The sequence below is a fragment of the Sceloporus undulatus genome, chromosome 2, assembly GCF_019175285.1.
Source record: "Sceloporus undulatus isolate JIND9_A2432 ecotype Alabama chromosome 2, SceUnd_v1.1, whole genome shotgun sequence".
In the NCBI taxonomy this organism is placed as follows: Eukaryota; Metazoa; Chordata; class Lepidosauria; order Squamata; family Phrynosomatidae; genus Sceloporus; species Sceloporus undulatus.
This window is the reverse complement of record NC_056523.1, coordinates 12,288,388-12,304,541: the sequence shown is the minus strand read 5'-3', so window position 1 is coordinate 12,304,541 and position 16,154 is coordinate 12,288,388. Positions and strand designations below refer to the sequence as shown.

At 41.6% G+C, this 16,154-nt stretch overlaps 1 protein-coding gene across 4 annotated transcripts in view; it reads right to left on the bottom strand.

The window, feature by feature from the left end:
* Positions 1 to 16,154, bottom strand: part of RNF5 (ring finger protein 5) — a 28,243-nt gene that overhangs the window by 11,702 nt on the left and 387 nt on the right. Inside the window, exons 2-6 of one of the 4 annotated variants that reach the window (XM_042450877.1) lie at positions 15,135 to 15,153; positions 12,608 to 12,720; positions 8,414 to 8,468; positions 8,050 to 8,161; positions 2,872 to 4,803 (exon numbers count right to left, since the gene is read on the bottom strand). In XM_042450877.1, coding sequence (XP_042306811.1) covers positions 4,715 to 4,803; positions 8,050 to 8,161; positions 8,414 to 8,468; positions 12,608 to 12,720; positions 15,135 to 15,153 — 388 coding nt within the window. In that variant the 3' untranslated portion in view covers positions 2,872 to 4,714. Of the gene's footprint in view, positions 1 to 2,871; positions 4,804 to 5,701; positions 6,881 to 8,049; positions 8,162 to 8,413; positions 8,469 to 12,607; positions 12,721 to 15,134; positions 15,154 to 16,154 lie in introns of those variants that run through there. The other 3 variants (XM_042450879.1, XM_042450878.1, XM_042450880.1) reach the window with 3 other exon arrangements.

The window sequence follows — 16,154 nt, the reverse complement described above, 5'->3', positions numbered from 1 at the left end:
TGGATCCACACAGCAGAAACAATCCAGAGTTTGACATCACTTTAACTGCCCTGGCTCAATGCTGTGGAATCTTGGGAATTGTAGTTTGTTGTGGCACCAGAGCTCTCTGGCAGAGGCAACTAAATGTCTCAAAAAACAATTTCTAGAATTCAATAGCATTGAGCCATGGAAGTTAAAGTGGTGTCAAACTGGTTTATTTCTGTAGTGTAGATGCAACCATGAAGCATTTAGATTTAGGCATCAGATGATAATGTTTCAACTTTGGAGATGGGGAGTACAGTATACAGATAAAATGTGGTGTGGAAATCAATGGTAGATGTATAACTTTTTAAAGAAAACTGGAAAAACCTGTTATCAGTTCTTATTCTGATACGCCTGTGCAATTTCTTTACCTCTGTGGAACACAATTTTTGTTGTGTGCCTTCCAATCATTTCCGACTTAGGGCAACCCTATCCTAGGCTTTTCTTGGCACAATTCATTCAGAGGCTTGCCACTGCCTTTCTCAGAAGCTAAGAAAGTGGGATATTATTGTTGTGTGTCTTCAAGTAGTTTCTGACTTACGGCTACCCTAAGGCAAACCTATTATGGGGTTTTCTTGGCAAGTTTCTTTTGAGATCAAATACATCCCATCCATAGCTGGCAGTGCCACTCACTGGAGCAAACAAATTTTTGATTATCGGCTCCTCTCCTACTGGATGATGGCAGTGTTCACAACTTTGAAACTGAAGAATACCATCCATAAGTCAGCCCTTATTTTCCCACCAAAGATCACTCATGATTCACAGAGAAGCTTGGGTGAGCTGGAGATATGTATAGAGAAGCATGCTTTCGGCCAAAGAATGACGACTGGAGTGGGAAGAGATTCTGAGGAATTTTTTCAAGAATGACAAGAATCCTACATTCTCAGTCCCACAGCAAAACAAAACAGCCAAGAGCACTCAAGGCTGTTATGGCTTCCTCCCATAAGAATTAATATTTAGGAAGGGTGCTATGGATTTGTTATGAGTATTCTCTAATGGAGCCAGCAATGGCTTGAGTGTCGGACTCCCGGAGACCAGAGTTCAAAATCCTGCTCAGCCTTGGAAACAAGTTTTTGTCTAGGTCATATTCTCTCACCCTCAAAGGAAGGCAGTGGCAAACCCCCCTCTGAACAAATCTTGCTGAGGAAACCTTGTGATAGGTTTGTCTTAGGGTTGTTTAGAATCAGAACTGGAAGAGACCCCAAAGGCCATCCAGTCCAATCCCGTCATGCAGGAATACACAATCAAAGCACCCCTCACAGATGGACATCTAACCCTTATCATGAGGTTTTGGAAGATACACAACAAAGACAGCGCACAGAGGGGAAAGAATGACACCTACAGCAGGGACATAGCTAGGATTTTAGGAAGGGGGGGGGGGGGGGGGCCAGACTAAGTGCCACCATTATAATGGGGCTTGGGTGCAGCGGCGCAGCAGCACACACCATTCATTTTTCTAATGGAAGGGGGGGTCCAGACCCCAAGAACCCCCCCCCTCTTGGCTACGTCCCTGCCCACAGCTCATCCAGAAAGTTTCCTGCAGCCCTAAGCCTAAAGGGAGACAATGTATATGACATTGGTGCCCTGTATAAGATTAGAGAACAGGCCAATACTTGGCCAATGCTCCTGTTTACATGGCCCATACCCATCAGTTCTTTTCAGTGTTTGCACAGAAGAAAACCTACCTTCTAGTCACCTGTTGACTTCTAGAGACCCCATGAAGTTCATAGGCTTTTCTTAGGCAAGGAATACTTTTGCCAGTTCCGTTCTCTGAGATATAGCATACAGCACCTGGAATTCATTGGCAGGCTCCCATCCAAATACTAACCAGGGTGCCCCTGCTTAATTTCCAAGATCAGACCAGATCCAGTGCATTTAGGATATTTAAGCTTGAGAGGGGAATTACAGGGCGATGGAATTCTGGAGTATTTCCCTGTTTATAAAGCTTCCAGGATCCTTTGAGTGTGTGTCATCCTATTCCAGATTTACTCTAATGCACACACAAGGATAGTGTGGTTAAAAGGTGGATCCATTCGTTTCATTTAGTATTTATAGGCAAAGATTATATTTTTATTTTTAGAAGGATAGCACGACAGGGCTGCTGTGAGAAATCCCCAGAGTAAAAAAATATTTTGAGTGAAAAACGTTGCATTATCGCACGGTTACCCAAGTCTGCTGTACACACCAAAGTATCTCTGCTCACTTACCTTTTTACTCAGTGCTTTAAATGTTTGGTTATTTACTCTTCAGAAACTATTGATGGATTTTCAAAGGCAGTTTACAGCACAATCCTATAAATGTCTGAGCAGAACTAGATCTCACTGAGTGGAGAAAGGCTTACTCTCAGGTAAGAAGCTACAGGCCTGCAGCCTTGCAGAAGCAAATATTCCAACATTTTGCAGGTGAAAAATGGGACACATATGGCCAAGCAATCTCAGTGTCTGGTCAAAACAGCAAATATTACAATGAGAAAAAATAGACAAGCTAAGACAGTCTGTAGCAGTTTGATTTTGCCTCAATCACTTGGGACCTGAAAGATTCTGCCCTCTCCTCTTGAGTTAAGAACACAAACTCCTTTTGAACTGTGAATTCAATTTGCAGAACTAAAATAAGCTAAAGATAAAGAGGGAAAGTGGGAGGAGGAAAGAGGATTTGGGACATTTTAAAAGCCGCTGACAAAGTGGGAAAACATCAGATTGGCTCTGCTAAACTGGGGCAGTTGAAGGATACGCAAAAGACTACCTTTATCCTCTATGATTCAGACATTTAGAATATATAAACAGATTATATGTTCTAAGTAGCCCAGTGTTTCATGTGGCGGTGATGAAATGTCTTGTGCTACCATTTTATAACAGTCCACTTTATATTACTAGTTAATAATATACATTGGCCATTTATGAAGCATTCACAGTTGAAATTGGACAGTAGAAAAAAGTCGTTAGAGTCAAAAGTGCAGCGTGCCAACTCCGCAGCCCTGCATTCAATCACATTTGCATGCCCACAGCATTTATAACAGCTACACTCTAAAAAGATGCTACAATGCTTATAAATGGATACAAATCATGGGTTAATTTAATTACAGCATTGGTTAATTTACACCACTTCTCTCCTTTGTCACCCCAAATGGGGGAGAAAACCACTTCCACAGAGATTTCTTGGCCACAAAATACTGTTCTTCAAGAGCAGGATCCTCCCGCAATCCTACAATAACATCCCCTCTTCCAGGTCTGACTACCACCAACCCCTTTGTGGAATTGGGAATGGTGGTAAGGGAAAACAGAAATACAGCCAAGGACTGTCCCTATCTTGATCAATAACTTTATGTTCCTTTCTCCAATCATCACAGTAATGAAAGGATTCACCCAAGGTGGCCATCGAGAAGACAGACTCCAGCCCCCACCATTCTCACCATTGGCTATGATGGCCAAAGCAGATGGGAGTTGCAGTTGAACAACATCTGGAAAGCCAGACTTCGATCAGCACTGGCGCATCAATTCCCCCGTGCCAGCACACACACCCTCCCCGATGCAACTAACACAGTAGGGCTGTTACATATCTGGTTGACAATCCTTTTTTGAGGGACTACATATAAAAACTAGCCACAAATAGCCCCTTGGGACCTCATAATTAAGGTACCCCAAATTCCCTCCTCCCAGCTGATGGCAATGGTGATGGTCACGGAGCCAAACCCAGTGCAGAGGTTGAGGTAACTGGCTGTGCTCCACCAACACTCCTACTCCCCACCACTGCACCCCTCCTGACTTTTGGAAATCTTCTACGCAGCTTTGCTTCATTTTGTATCTCAACCATGAGATCTGCTGTGACGGGTGGGATGGGCAAGAAGCATTCCTTCCCAATCCTGCCTCCTTTCAAAGGGAGAGGAAAAGAGGCTCCCTTCTGACCTATAGATTCCACTGACTTCACTGACCAGGTTTTGTACAATGACAAACGTAGAGGAAGTGCTGCGGCCCACCTGCACGTTTTGGTCCAGGCCTAACAGTGTTAAATAAATTATGAAGGTGAAGATGTGGTCTCAAACAGGCAGAGGAAAATTAGGGAAGAGGCACAATCCCTTCCTACCCACCTAGCCTTTTAACAACCTGGAAGTGATCGAAAACTATGGCCACACATTTCCCCTCTGGCATCCTCTTCTCAGAGCCACAAGAAGACAAGCATCAGTACACTCTTTGGTGAGCCAGTTGATGGCTCTCCGACATTGGCTCGGATGCCAACAGCTACCCTCTTCTCAATGGCAGGAGATTACTGATAGGTCTCTTTAGGCTTCTGAAATACTCAGCTCAGGAGGGAGGCAGACATAATTCAGCCCTATTTTGATGCCCTCCCTCTCCCTTCCAGACACAAACACACACACACACACGATTACAACGTGGGAACATGTCAACCCACCCTATTTGCATGATAATCTAAGAAGTAGCCCTATTATGGTTTAATTCCGTGTTGCAGAGAGATTAAGGAAAAGGATTGAGGGAGACTTGCCATGCCCAAGTTACATCCCGCCACACAGTTCTAAACACCTCCCCATCTCCTGCCTAGGCCTGTGCAGCCCCTGTAAGCAATTCCACCCTCCAACCCACAATTGCCCCAACCCTTCCCCCGATAATATCGAAAAATCTTCTATCCAGTTCTGATAGTCTTTAGTATTTAGGGCCAATCCAGTGGGGGGTCCAGCTGGTCAGACACTGAGCAACCAAAAGAAGAAGAAGATGGCAAGGAAGAGAAAGAGCGAATCCTGCCAGCTTGATGGCCTGGCGACATCTGCATCTGCGCAACCAAAACAAACAAACAAGAAGGCAGAGAGAAGGCCAGGGTTAGAAGAAAAGGAATGGGGTTCTTCTAGGTCAACTTTCACCACATGCTTCAGAAAGATGGACCAACAGAGAGCTGTAGCAATACTAGGGTGAGAAACTGCATGTTTTGTGGGCCACATGTACCCCCCCCCATGTAATTTTTGCTGGGCCCTAGAGAGCCTCCACTCCAGGAGCGATAGGTCTCTTCTAAATGCAGGGCCCTGCTTGAGACACACACACATGCACAATCTTTAGCTTTTGAAAAAAATGGGGAAAACAACTTACAGTGGGTCTGGGATGAGGGAGCAATAGCTCCGAGTTTGCCGACCCCTGCAATAACACAATCCCACAATCCATGCAATTCACAATCAGCCACTCATCTGATTGCCTATTATCATGTGTAAATCACCTCCAGGTGACTGAGAAAGGAACTTTCTCACAGAAATCCTGGCAGAAGGGAATAGAAATTTTGCATGAAGTGTAAAGGCATGTAATCAAAGGAACAGGTACTAAGCTTGGCTTCTTGAATATTCTTTTTTTTAAAAAAAAAAAGGGGGGGAGCATTCCCTGCAGGTAGAAAGCCAACACAGTACACCAAGGGGGTCAGCTAAAAGTTTTATCTTTGAGGTGCTAATTTTCTACTGGAGTACAAATTCTAAAGTGGCACAGTTCACACTGCCATCTTGAAAGCATCCTGGGCCTAATTTTTGGAAGAAAGGAGTGGAAACTGTCACATTGACCTACGTAAGTGTTTACAGTTGGCCCTCTTTATCCATGGATTCTTTCAATCACCTATGGCTTGAAAATATTAAGAAATATAAATTCCAAAAAGCAAACTCTGATTTTACCATTTTATATAAGGGACTTCATTTTACTATGTCATTGTATATAATGGGACTTCAGTATCCATGGATTTTGGTATCCACAGAAGGTCCTGGAACCAAACGCCAGCAGATCCCAAGGGCCCACTGTACATATTGCCCATTCAGTGTGAGTGCCCTTGCTTCCTGCCCTGGCCTGTATGTGTTGATTTTAACATACCTGGAAAGCATCCACCTGGATCACTGAACAGTGGTGTGCAAAAATTAACAAAGAAATGTGCTAACAAGTACAGCAAGGGCACTTTAAACATGAAAATGTGCACATACAGAGCTTACAGGGCTAAGGGCTTTTGTTTTGGCTTTCTATACCAGGCCCAGGACTTAGCAGCCAAGGAGTCATAGAACATTTATGAATTTATATTTGTGTGTGTGTGTGTGTGTGTGTGTTCAGAACACAAGGTAATGAGAAAACCAGTAGGAACAGAACACGGAAAGACAAATAAGTAGTTCTTCACACAGCAACTAGCTACACCGTTGAGCTTGTTGCCACAAGATTTAGTGATGGCTATCAACTTGGACACCTTTAAAATGGGACTGGATAAATTCACAGAGTATTAGGCCATCAGGATGGTGTTCTTTCAAAACACAAGATGGCGGGTGCAGTTTCCTTCATGTTGGCTTCCTATATATCACTGACAAACAGACTGATAAACTAGATAGCTCAGGGTGGGCAACCCTGGTTGAGGAGTCAGTTCTACTCCTGCTTTAGAGCATACCCTATTGCACGTCCTTCACCACTGCTGTCAACTTTGGGATGCAAAGTGTGGAAAACCCAGCTGACACAAGTATTTTATTCACTTTTAATACTTCATAATGCTTTGCAACTAAAACTGGGCTGCAAATCTCTACAAGATATTAAAGCAAGAAAAACGGTTGCTTTAAACAAACCTTTTCCCAGTTGGTCCCATTTGCTGCTGAAAATCCAACAGTGTGGCTTTTAGGGGTGCTGGGGGGCTTCAGGGGCCACAAATCATCAATCCCAAAGAGTGGCTTTGCTCTGATCCCAGACAGTTTTTCCCTTGTTCTTATGAAGTTGCTTTGGCTGACATCAGACTGTTGGTTAATCCAGCCCAGTACTGGATACTCTGCCAGCAGCAGTTTCCCAGGGTTCTGTGGGTTTATGTTTTTAATTGTCTTTTGTATTTTAACATATTGTACACTGCCTCAAATCTTGAGAAGCAAGAAATAAATAAAGATTATTATCATTATCATATGTATTTCAAAATCTGAAACACTCTGAAATCCAAAGCCACTTTTGGTCCCAAGGATTTTAGATAAGGGAGACTCAACCTGTATTTTAAAAGTAGTGTTTTGATTGTTAAGATTCTTTAATGCTTTTTAAATTTCTGTATGACATATTGTTTAAGGTACAGTCTGCCCCCCATGTTCATGGGGTGAGGGGTGCAAGACCCCCACAAAATTGGAAAAACCATGAATATGTGAGGGAACGCAGGAGGGGTGCATATGCATGCTTCTCTTGCCCCCCCCCACGCATACCCCCCAATTCCCTCAACTGTCCAAATCATGTGGGGGAGGAGCGTAGGCACACGCTCCTCCCACCTTCTCCCATGCTTTGACACAGGGGAAGGAGGGAGGGGCGTATGTGCACCTTTCCCACATGCTCCCTCCCTCCTTGGTTTTTTCCCCAAGGAGAAAAGCCTGGGAGGGTGGAGGAGAATGTGTGTGCCCTTCCTGGCCACTGAAGACAAACTTGTGAATAATCAAATCCACGAATGTTAAACCCACGAAAGTGGAGGGCCAACTGTATTTTGTTTTAACCTATACTGTAAACTGTATTAAGTCCCATTTGGGCAGAAAAATGGGATATAACTCAAATCAAATAAATAAATAACATTACAAGGAGTGGCTCTTTTTGTTTATTCTCTCACTCTTCCTATGGTGTCTTATGAAGGTATCATTCAAGCCAAGCCATAAACAACACAGGTAAATTCGTGGGGGGGGGCTGCATAGCAGTGAGGTGAGAAAGGCCATGTCAGAACCTTGTCAAATCCAGAGTCATAACCAGGGAAATTAAAAAAGAAAAAAAAATAGAGTGAAGTACAGTTGCCCCTCCTAACTTGCGGATCTAGGATCTGCGACCTCAAAAATCCACAGAGGGGCAGTTTCTATTTTCAATGGGGAGCACCGTTGTTGTGCGCGCATGGGCAAGCACCCCATTCAAACCTATGGGGCTTGAATATGTGCAAGCCTCCGTTTTCGCAGGTGGGTGGGGGTGTTTGGATGGATTCCCCACAAAAACGGAGGGCCAACTGTATATCCTACAGAATAGGAACAGTCCTTTGCAGGCAGATTTATACTACAAGCTGAGACTGGTTTACCTGCTCTTTCTCCAGGAGCACTGTAACCTGTGGCAAAGAACCCAAAAGGGAATGCACCGATGCCAAATGCCATGTGAAAACCAGTTGCCGCTTCAGGGAAACCAGCCATGCCCTATGGGGGTTGGGAGGGAGGGAAAGAAGGAGACACATACATTAGCAGATTGTTCCAAGAGGTGGAGCTTTCACTGGGATGGAGATCAGCAACAGAGCTGGGGAAAGTTCCATTTTGTAATACATCTCCCAAGCGTCCCCCGACTAGCAAGGTCCCTGGCCATACTGGCTAGGAGACTCTGCAAGCGGTTGTTGGTTTTTTCTTTTCTTTTTTCAATTGCAGGCTCTGGGAATGAGATACAGTCATACTCACCCCTCGAGACTCAGGTTCCGGACGCTGGCCTCGTGGTCTGGGAGGTGTCTTCAACCTGTGTGAGGGGAGAAAAGAATATATATATATATATTACATATAAGATACAGTGCCTTGGAGAAGTATTCACCCTACTCTTTTTCCATGTTTTGTTGTGCTAATAATTATCCAGAATTGAAATTTATTTAATTGGCATTGTTACCACTTGAGGTACACAAAAAAGTGAGCACTGTGAAGGCACATACATTAGATAAGGTATGCTTATAAAATACATCTACACTCAAAATATGTATTTATTCCTTCCCTGCCCCGCTGGCACTTTGGACTTATAAAGGCAAAACCCACAAGGCTCAGAAAGAGATCAACATGTCCTTTCCTGTTGTTGTTGCCTTTGTTGTTCACTGCTGTCAAGATGACATCAACTTATGGAGACCCTATGAATGAGAGATCTCCAAGTCATCTGTCATTACCAGCCTTGCTCATACCTTGCAGATTCAGGGCCATGGCTTCCTTGGTCAAGTTTATACATCTGGAATGCAGCCTTCCACTTTTCATACTGCCTTCTACCTTTGCAAGCATTATTGTATTTTCTAATGAGTCTTGTCTTCTCATGACACATCCGAAATACAACAGTCTCAGTTTAGTCCTCTTGGCCTCTAGCTAAATGTCAGGGTTGTTTTAGGGTGGATTTGCTTTAGGACACATTTATTTGTCCTTTTTAGCAATCCAGGGTGTTATTATTATTAGTTGATTTTCTTTCTGTCAGCTTTCTTCACTGCCCAGCTTTCACAATCATATATAGAAATTAATCTGAGCCATATTAGAAAGGATTTTTTAAAAAAAAAAAAAGGCTTTGAAATATATAACAATAAACTGTTGTGTGTGTGTGTCCATCACAGTTCCAAGAACATGAAACCTAGGCAGGCAAAATCTGGTATAAATACTTGATAAGTATATAAGTACTAGGGATGTGCACTGCAGGGCTAGTTTGAAGGGGAAAACATTAATTTAATCAGGGTTGATCTGCCTGTAATCCTGCAATACCATCCTCAGTTACTAAGTGGCAGATTTCCCTAAGGAAAACATAGCCAGTGTGCAGGACAATGGTCCCTATTAATAAAACTTTTTCTAAGAAGCCAACCTGCCAAAATATAACTAACAGAAACTGCATGAAAATTAACAGAGACCACAAAACAGCAGACAGAGTAGGAAGAGAGCAGTTGAGATTCCAGAGCAACAATTTGGAAAGCAGAAGACAAACAGAGTAGCAATGGCTGGAACTTGAAACTGGGGGGAGAAAACTACCTCTCCTACAATCCATCCATGGATTATTTTTCTAATCCCTTAGTTTGAAATGACTCAATGTCAGATGCTTGTGTCCACTATCAAGTGACTGGGTTATAGTTGACTAAATTATATTTTACTCTTTTAACAAAATATGTAATTTGTTTTAATATTGTAATAATTTAATTCTATTTTAATGTGCTATATTTGTATGTTTTTAACTGAGCCGCCAAGTCCCAGTTTTGGGGAAAGGACAGGATATAAATAAATATAATAATATAATAATAACAATGAGCGGAAAACAGAAATTCCAGGGATGTAGTACCATAGTGGCAGAGTCTAACAACCCAAACACATCATCCTGCTTCTTATGGAGAAACTGCTCCTCAGGAATACAGCCCCTACAATCTCCCACTGGTCTCACAGACCATGATTTCACTTACTCCAGCTGATGACATCCCTGATGGCTCCATAACACTGCTGGAAGCCTGTCATGTATCACATGTTAAGAGCTAGTCTAATACCTCAGAAGCCAAATACACTCATCCTTCCACATTCACTGGGGTTAGGGGCACAGGACCCCCATGGATATAGAAAATCCGCAAATAACAAAAACACTATGTTTTTACCTGAGGGAACATTGCTCTAGGAACCTGTAGCTCCTCCAGTGCAACACTATGGTCAACATCTGACAGACATTCACCATAGAATTGCGCTGGAGGAGCTACAAATGTCTAGTGGAGTGTTCTCTCTAGGCCCTTCAGTGCCACCTTCGGTTAAAGTTGACCACAGAGCTGCGCTGAAGGATCTAGCTATTCCTAGAGGGAACATATTAATAAAATCCATGAATAATCAAATCTGCAAAAGTCAAAACCGCAAATGTGGAGGGATGAGTATACTTTACAAGTAAATAATAATAAACGATGATTTTCAGAACTGTTTTGCAACCAGTTCACAACACTTTAAAAAATATGCATAGGCCTAACAAAATTTTTATTTTTGTTTTTCAGACTACAAACCTTAATTGGCAATATATTTCTTTCTCTCTCAAAATTGTATTAGAATTTTCTTAGACAATTAGACGTCTCAGCTTGATAATCATTTTAGAAACAGAATTTGTTTTGAGTAGTCTTTTTCCTCAATATAAGGAAGAACGAAGTGCTGCTCCAAAAAAGGTTGCAACTATCATCCAAACCTTTTTAAAAGCCTTTTAAAAATGGGTGCGTGTCAGCCTGTATGCTTCTACCTTCAGTACCTCACTGATACCTGAAAAACTAGACTCAGGGACACCCTGAAACTCCAATTAGCAGAGACAGTGGTATTTATTTACTGTACTTTATCTGTTCATTTCTGCAGGAACATCAACCATTGAAGATGTGCAGATGACACCATACTGCTAGTGGAAAACAGCAAAGACCTGGAATGATTACTGAAGAAAGTTAAGGAAGAAAGTGAAAAGCCAGGGTTACAGTTGAACATTAACAAAACGAAAATGAAGAGATTGCAATAGTCCAAGATTTTTGATACCTTGGCTCAGACATTAATCAGAACTGAGATTACAATCAAGAAATCAGAAGAAGACAAGGACTTAGAAGGGCAGCTATGAAGGAACTAGACAAGATCCTGAAACATCAACATATCACATATTGGATACTAAAGTTAGGATTATCCATGCCATTGTATTTCCCATTTCTATATATGGTTGTGAAAGCTGGACAGTGATGAAAACTGATAGGAAGAAAATCACCTCATTTGAAATACTGTGCTAGAGAAGAGTTATGTGGATATCATGGACTGCTCAAAATAGTGTTCGCCCATATACCTTTGAAACCCTGGAGCTCAGTGGGGGACCAAGTGGAAAAAGGAGAGGCTTTTTTTATTACTCTTTTAATTTTTTCTTTAAAAATATAACATCTTCCCAAATTTTCACTACAAATTTTCACTTTAATCACATGGAAATGTGCTTATAATATTGTAATTTGAAGCTATACAGTGGACTCTCTACATTCACTGTGGTTAGGGGTCCAGGACCACCTTATGTCACCACCATGAAAGCAGAAATAACGCAAGTAAAAAAACCCACTATTTTATTTTTACCTGAGAGAACTCTTCTCTAGGAATCCCTAGGTCCTCCAGTGCAACTCTATGCAGCCCTAGCCAGCACAGCCAATGGTGAAGAATACTTGGAACTGCAGTCCAGAAGCATCTGGAATCCCGCATGCTTTCTCATACCGGTGATACACCATAGCTAAATTACTTTTATGGTGTAAACGTACAAACACTTACCCATAAAATCCCTATTTTACATCATGGGACTTAACTTCCAAGCTGTGCCCCTAGCAAACCATTTTAGTTTAGCTGCCCAGGCATACTTGTTGGTTATGCAAGATGTGTCACCATCCAAAATATAACTTCATTACCTCAAAGGATAACTTGAGGTAATGTTCCTTAATCTTCCCTTGTTGGTAATTTCTAAATACTAAGGCCAGCCAGGATATGAGACGTCTTCCCTGTCTCTCTTTCCCTCTTTCTAAAACCACTCTGGTGCAGTGGTTTGAGCATAGGTCTAGGACTCTGGAAATCAGAGAAACCCTGCGATAGGTCTGCCTTAGGGTCGCCATGAGTCAGAATGTCTTGAAGGTACACAACAAAAACTAAACCAATCTGATAAAGAAATCTCCAACTTAATGGTTTTAAGTCAACAGGGTTCCTTATTACTGTAGTTTTAGGACCCTGGAAGCCTTAAGGAGGACTCTAGGAAGGAAGAAAGAGAGACAGATATGCCACCTGCCTAAATGAAGCGGGAAATGGCTAGGAGAGGGTGCGACTCTAGCCCAGAACTCTATCCCCTGTGGAGGACTACTAGAATCGCACAGAGGAAGAGAACTCAGCTATAGGGTGGAAAAGAAGTACCTGGGATCCTCATGGGCAGAGCTGCCACGGCCATAGAGGGGGATGACTTTGTCTCGGCTGATGCCTGCTTTGCATACAGGACACTCCTGACGCTCCGGTCGTGTTTCTAGCCACTGTAGGGAGAAAAGGAAAGAGGAAAAGGACAGCAATGAATAGGGCATCTTGGTCACCCTCCAACCGTCCCAATTTGACAGGTCCAGTCCTGACTGATTCTGTTTCACTTTATCAGTGGCTCTCTCTCCTTCTCACACTTTCCCCTTTTGTCCTTAGCTTACTTCAAACTGAGTTCAAAATGTAAAAGTAGTTTGCATCCAATTAACTCAGCAGAGCAGAGAGAAAAGGAGGGGAAAGTTGCTTTTCCCAGTAGGGAAAGCCAACTGCTGCGGCCTCTCCTAGGTTGTTTGTTCCTTCTCAATAACTTTTGACATCTTGACCACACTCTGATATTGTCTGGCCACACGTGTCCCACTTTTCATCTGCTAAATGTTGGAGAGTATGGCTTTGATCACCCACCCCAAAATGTACCAATCAAGCAAAAGCCCACAACCATTAAGGTCACCAACTGCCAACTCTGTCCACCAAAACTTGGAAGCAATTACAGTGGGCCCTCGGTATCCGCTGGGGGTTGGTTCCTGGATTCCCAATGGATACCAAAATCCATGGATACTCAAGTCCCATTAAATACAATAGCAAAGTAAAAGGATGTCCTTTATAGAAAATGGAAAAATCAAGATTTGCTTTCTTTATTTTTTAAAAAAATACTTTCAAGCCATGGATAGTTGAATTTATGGATGCAGAATCTGTGGATATGGGGGGCCAACTGTAGCTGCTTTTTGGGGTAAGAAGGGTGTTACAAAAGTACACTTCAAAAATAGTGCAACAAACAGTAACTAGGTTGCATCTCAGATGCAACAAGTAACATTTACTAGTTATCACCAAATGTTTTAGAGGGCATTTTCGGAGGCACTTTCACATTATATGCCATTTTCAAGGAACTAGCTGCTCAACTTAGGTAAGATGTTGTTACTCTCTCAACATTTTAAAAAATATTGACAAGTTACTTTTCAAGGACTATAAGGAGTAACAGCTGCAAATCACTTTTTAAAAGCAACTTCCCAAGCTCTACTGTCCACCATTTCTCAGGCCAGATGTCCCCCACTGACTGCAATATGGGCTGCAGTCAAAAGTGCGAATCAAGAATATCGCAAGACATTGACTATTCTTAGGGATCCTCACAAGGACCTGTGTTCAAATGTTTTGAAAGGAGAATGTTTCAGAATAACAAATGCTCCTACATTTTGGGGAGAGTAAACAAAAGCCAAACAAAACAGTGGGAGTTGAAGACAATAAACATTAGGTGAACACATACATTATCAGAAAATATTGAGATGCATAAAGCCTAAAGTGCATTTTCAGGATAATGAGTGACAATATTATATACTGGAACTAGACTAATTCTTGTGAAAACCAAACCCCAGTGGATATTATATTATTTTAATATATTATTGCATACTAAATTATTTTAGTATTATTTTAGTATACATATATGACATGTGTGTGTATATATAATACTTTCATATATATAGATATACACATATACATATATAAAATTTTAGTATTTTAGCTTTTTAAAGTGTTATATTTAGGACATATACTGTATACTAAATTATTTTAGCATCTATATACACACAAAAATGATACTAAAATAATGTAGTATATAACTATATACTACTATAATGTAATGTAATATAATATATTACATTATAGTAGCACAATATATTATATTACATTATAGTAGTTTATAGTTATATACTACATTATTTTAGTATCATTTTCATGTGTGTGTGTTATATTTAGTATATATATTATATACTACATTATTTTAGTGCGTATGTGTACACACACATATATATATCAAAATAATTTAGCATATAATATATATACCAAATAATTTATAAATATAATATAATGTAATATAATATCCACTGGGGGATAGGTCCTCAAGTGTCATTGTATATAATGGTATAATAAAATGGTGTCCTTTATATAAAGTGGCAATAGGAGGGCCAACTGTGCTAAAAGCAACAGCCATTAGGATCTCTCTCTGACCTCTTTGATTGGCATGAACATTGCCTATCCAAGCCCTATAAAAACCTGGCTTCATGATATGGCAAGTGGGCTTGCAGACTTCCCACCTGCAAAAAGGCACTTTTTTCAACAGACAGGGTGAACAGACATCCTCCTTTCCCTGGACATGTCCTACATTTCAACCTTCTATCCAGGAGGCATTCCAAAGTGTCCTCCATTTTGTGCATGGCAAAGAAGCGTGGATTTCAATTTCTAGGAGTGTTTCTAGCTTGTATTTTGGTCATGTCCTCCACTTCTCTTCAATACATCCTACATTTTGCAGTGCCTCATCCTCCTTTGCGGTGTCAACAGACTCATCCAGAAACACAACTACACCCTCATAATGCCTTAGGCTAAGTGTCAGTGCCCAAATGTACATGATGCAAAGACAGAGACTCACCTGATGGAGGCAGGGCCAGCTGGGGAAAGAGAGAAGGGGAGAACATTAGTTTTATATCTAAATACTTATTTATTTCATGTTCATGCTCCTTTTATCCCAGGAAGGAAAATAAAAACACTTAAAATAACTCAGTTAAAACAATGTAAAAATAAGTAAGCAAGAGCATGACCTTTTTTGTTACTTGGAACAGACACTCGCAAAATGTAAAACCTCTTGGAAGAGACACTTGTCAGGCTGTGGCTCCACCTTCAATGCAGCAATTATGGAATCTGATGCCACCTTAACCGCCACGGCTGAGTGCTATGGAATTCTGGGATTGGCAGTCTGGTGAGATATTTAGCCTTTTCTGTCATGAGAGCTCTGGTGCCACGGTGAACGTGTCCATGTCCCAGGATTTTGTAGGATGAAACCACGGTAGTTAAAGTGGTGTTAAATTGCATGTATTTCTACACTGTAGGCCTTGGAGATCTGGGTTTGAGTCCTGCTTGGCCATGAAATCCCACCTTGGTCAAGTCACATGGAGTCGTAGTCCAACACTCAAACCACTACATCACAAATACATATAATACTAATAATAACGACAACGTGAGAGCCAGCGTGGCGTAGGGCTTCGAATGTGGGACTATGACTTGAAGACCAGGGTTCGACTCCCTGCTCAGCCATTAAACCCAATGAGTGACCTTGGCAAGTCACACTCTCTCAGCCTCAGAGGACAGCAATGGCAAACCTCCTGTGAACAAATCTGGCCAAGAAAACCTCAGGAGAGGGTCGCTTTAGGGAGGACATAAGTCAGAAATGACTTGAAGACACACAACAACAACAATCCTTTCTGGACTCTGATGAATATAATAACAACTCCTATCCCTGCTGAATTATTATAAATATAACAACAACAACAACAACTTATCCTGAAGTCTCATAAACACACACACATATATTACATTATATATATATATATATATATATATATATATATGCCCCCACCGCCCTCCCTGCTGGAGCTGCCCAAGCCCCTCAGGG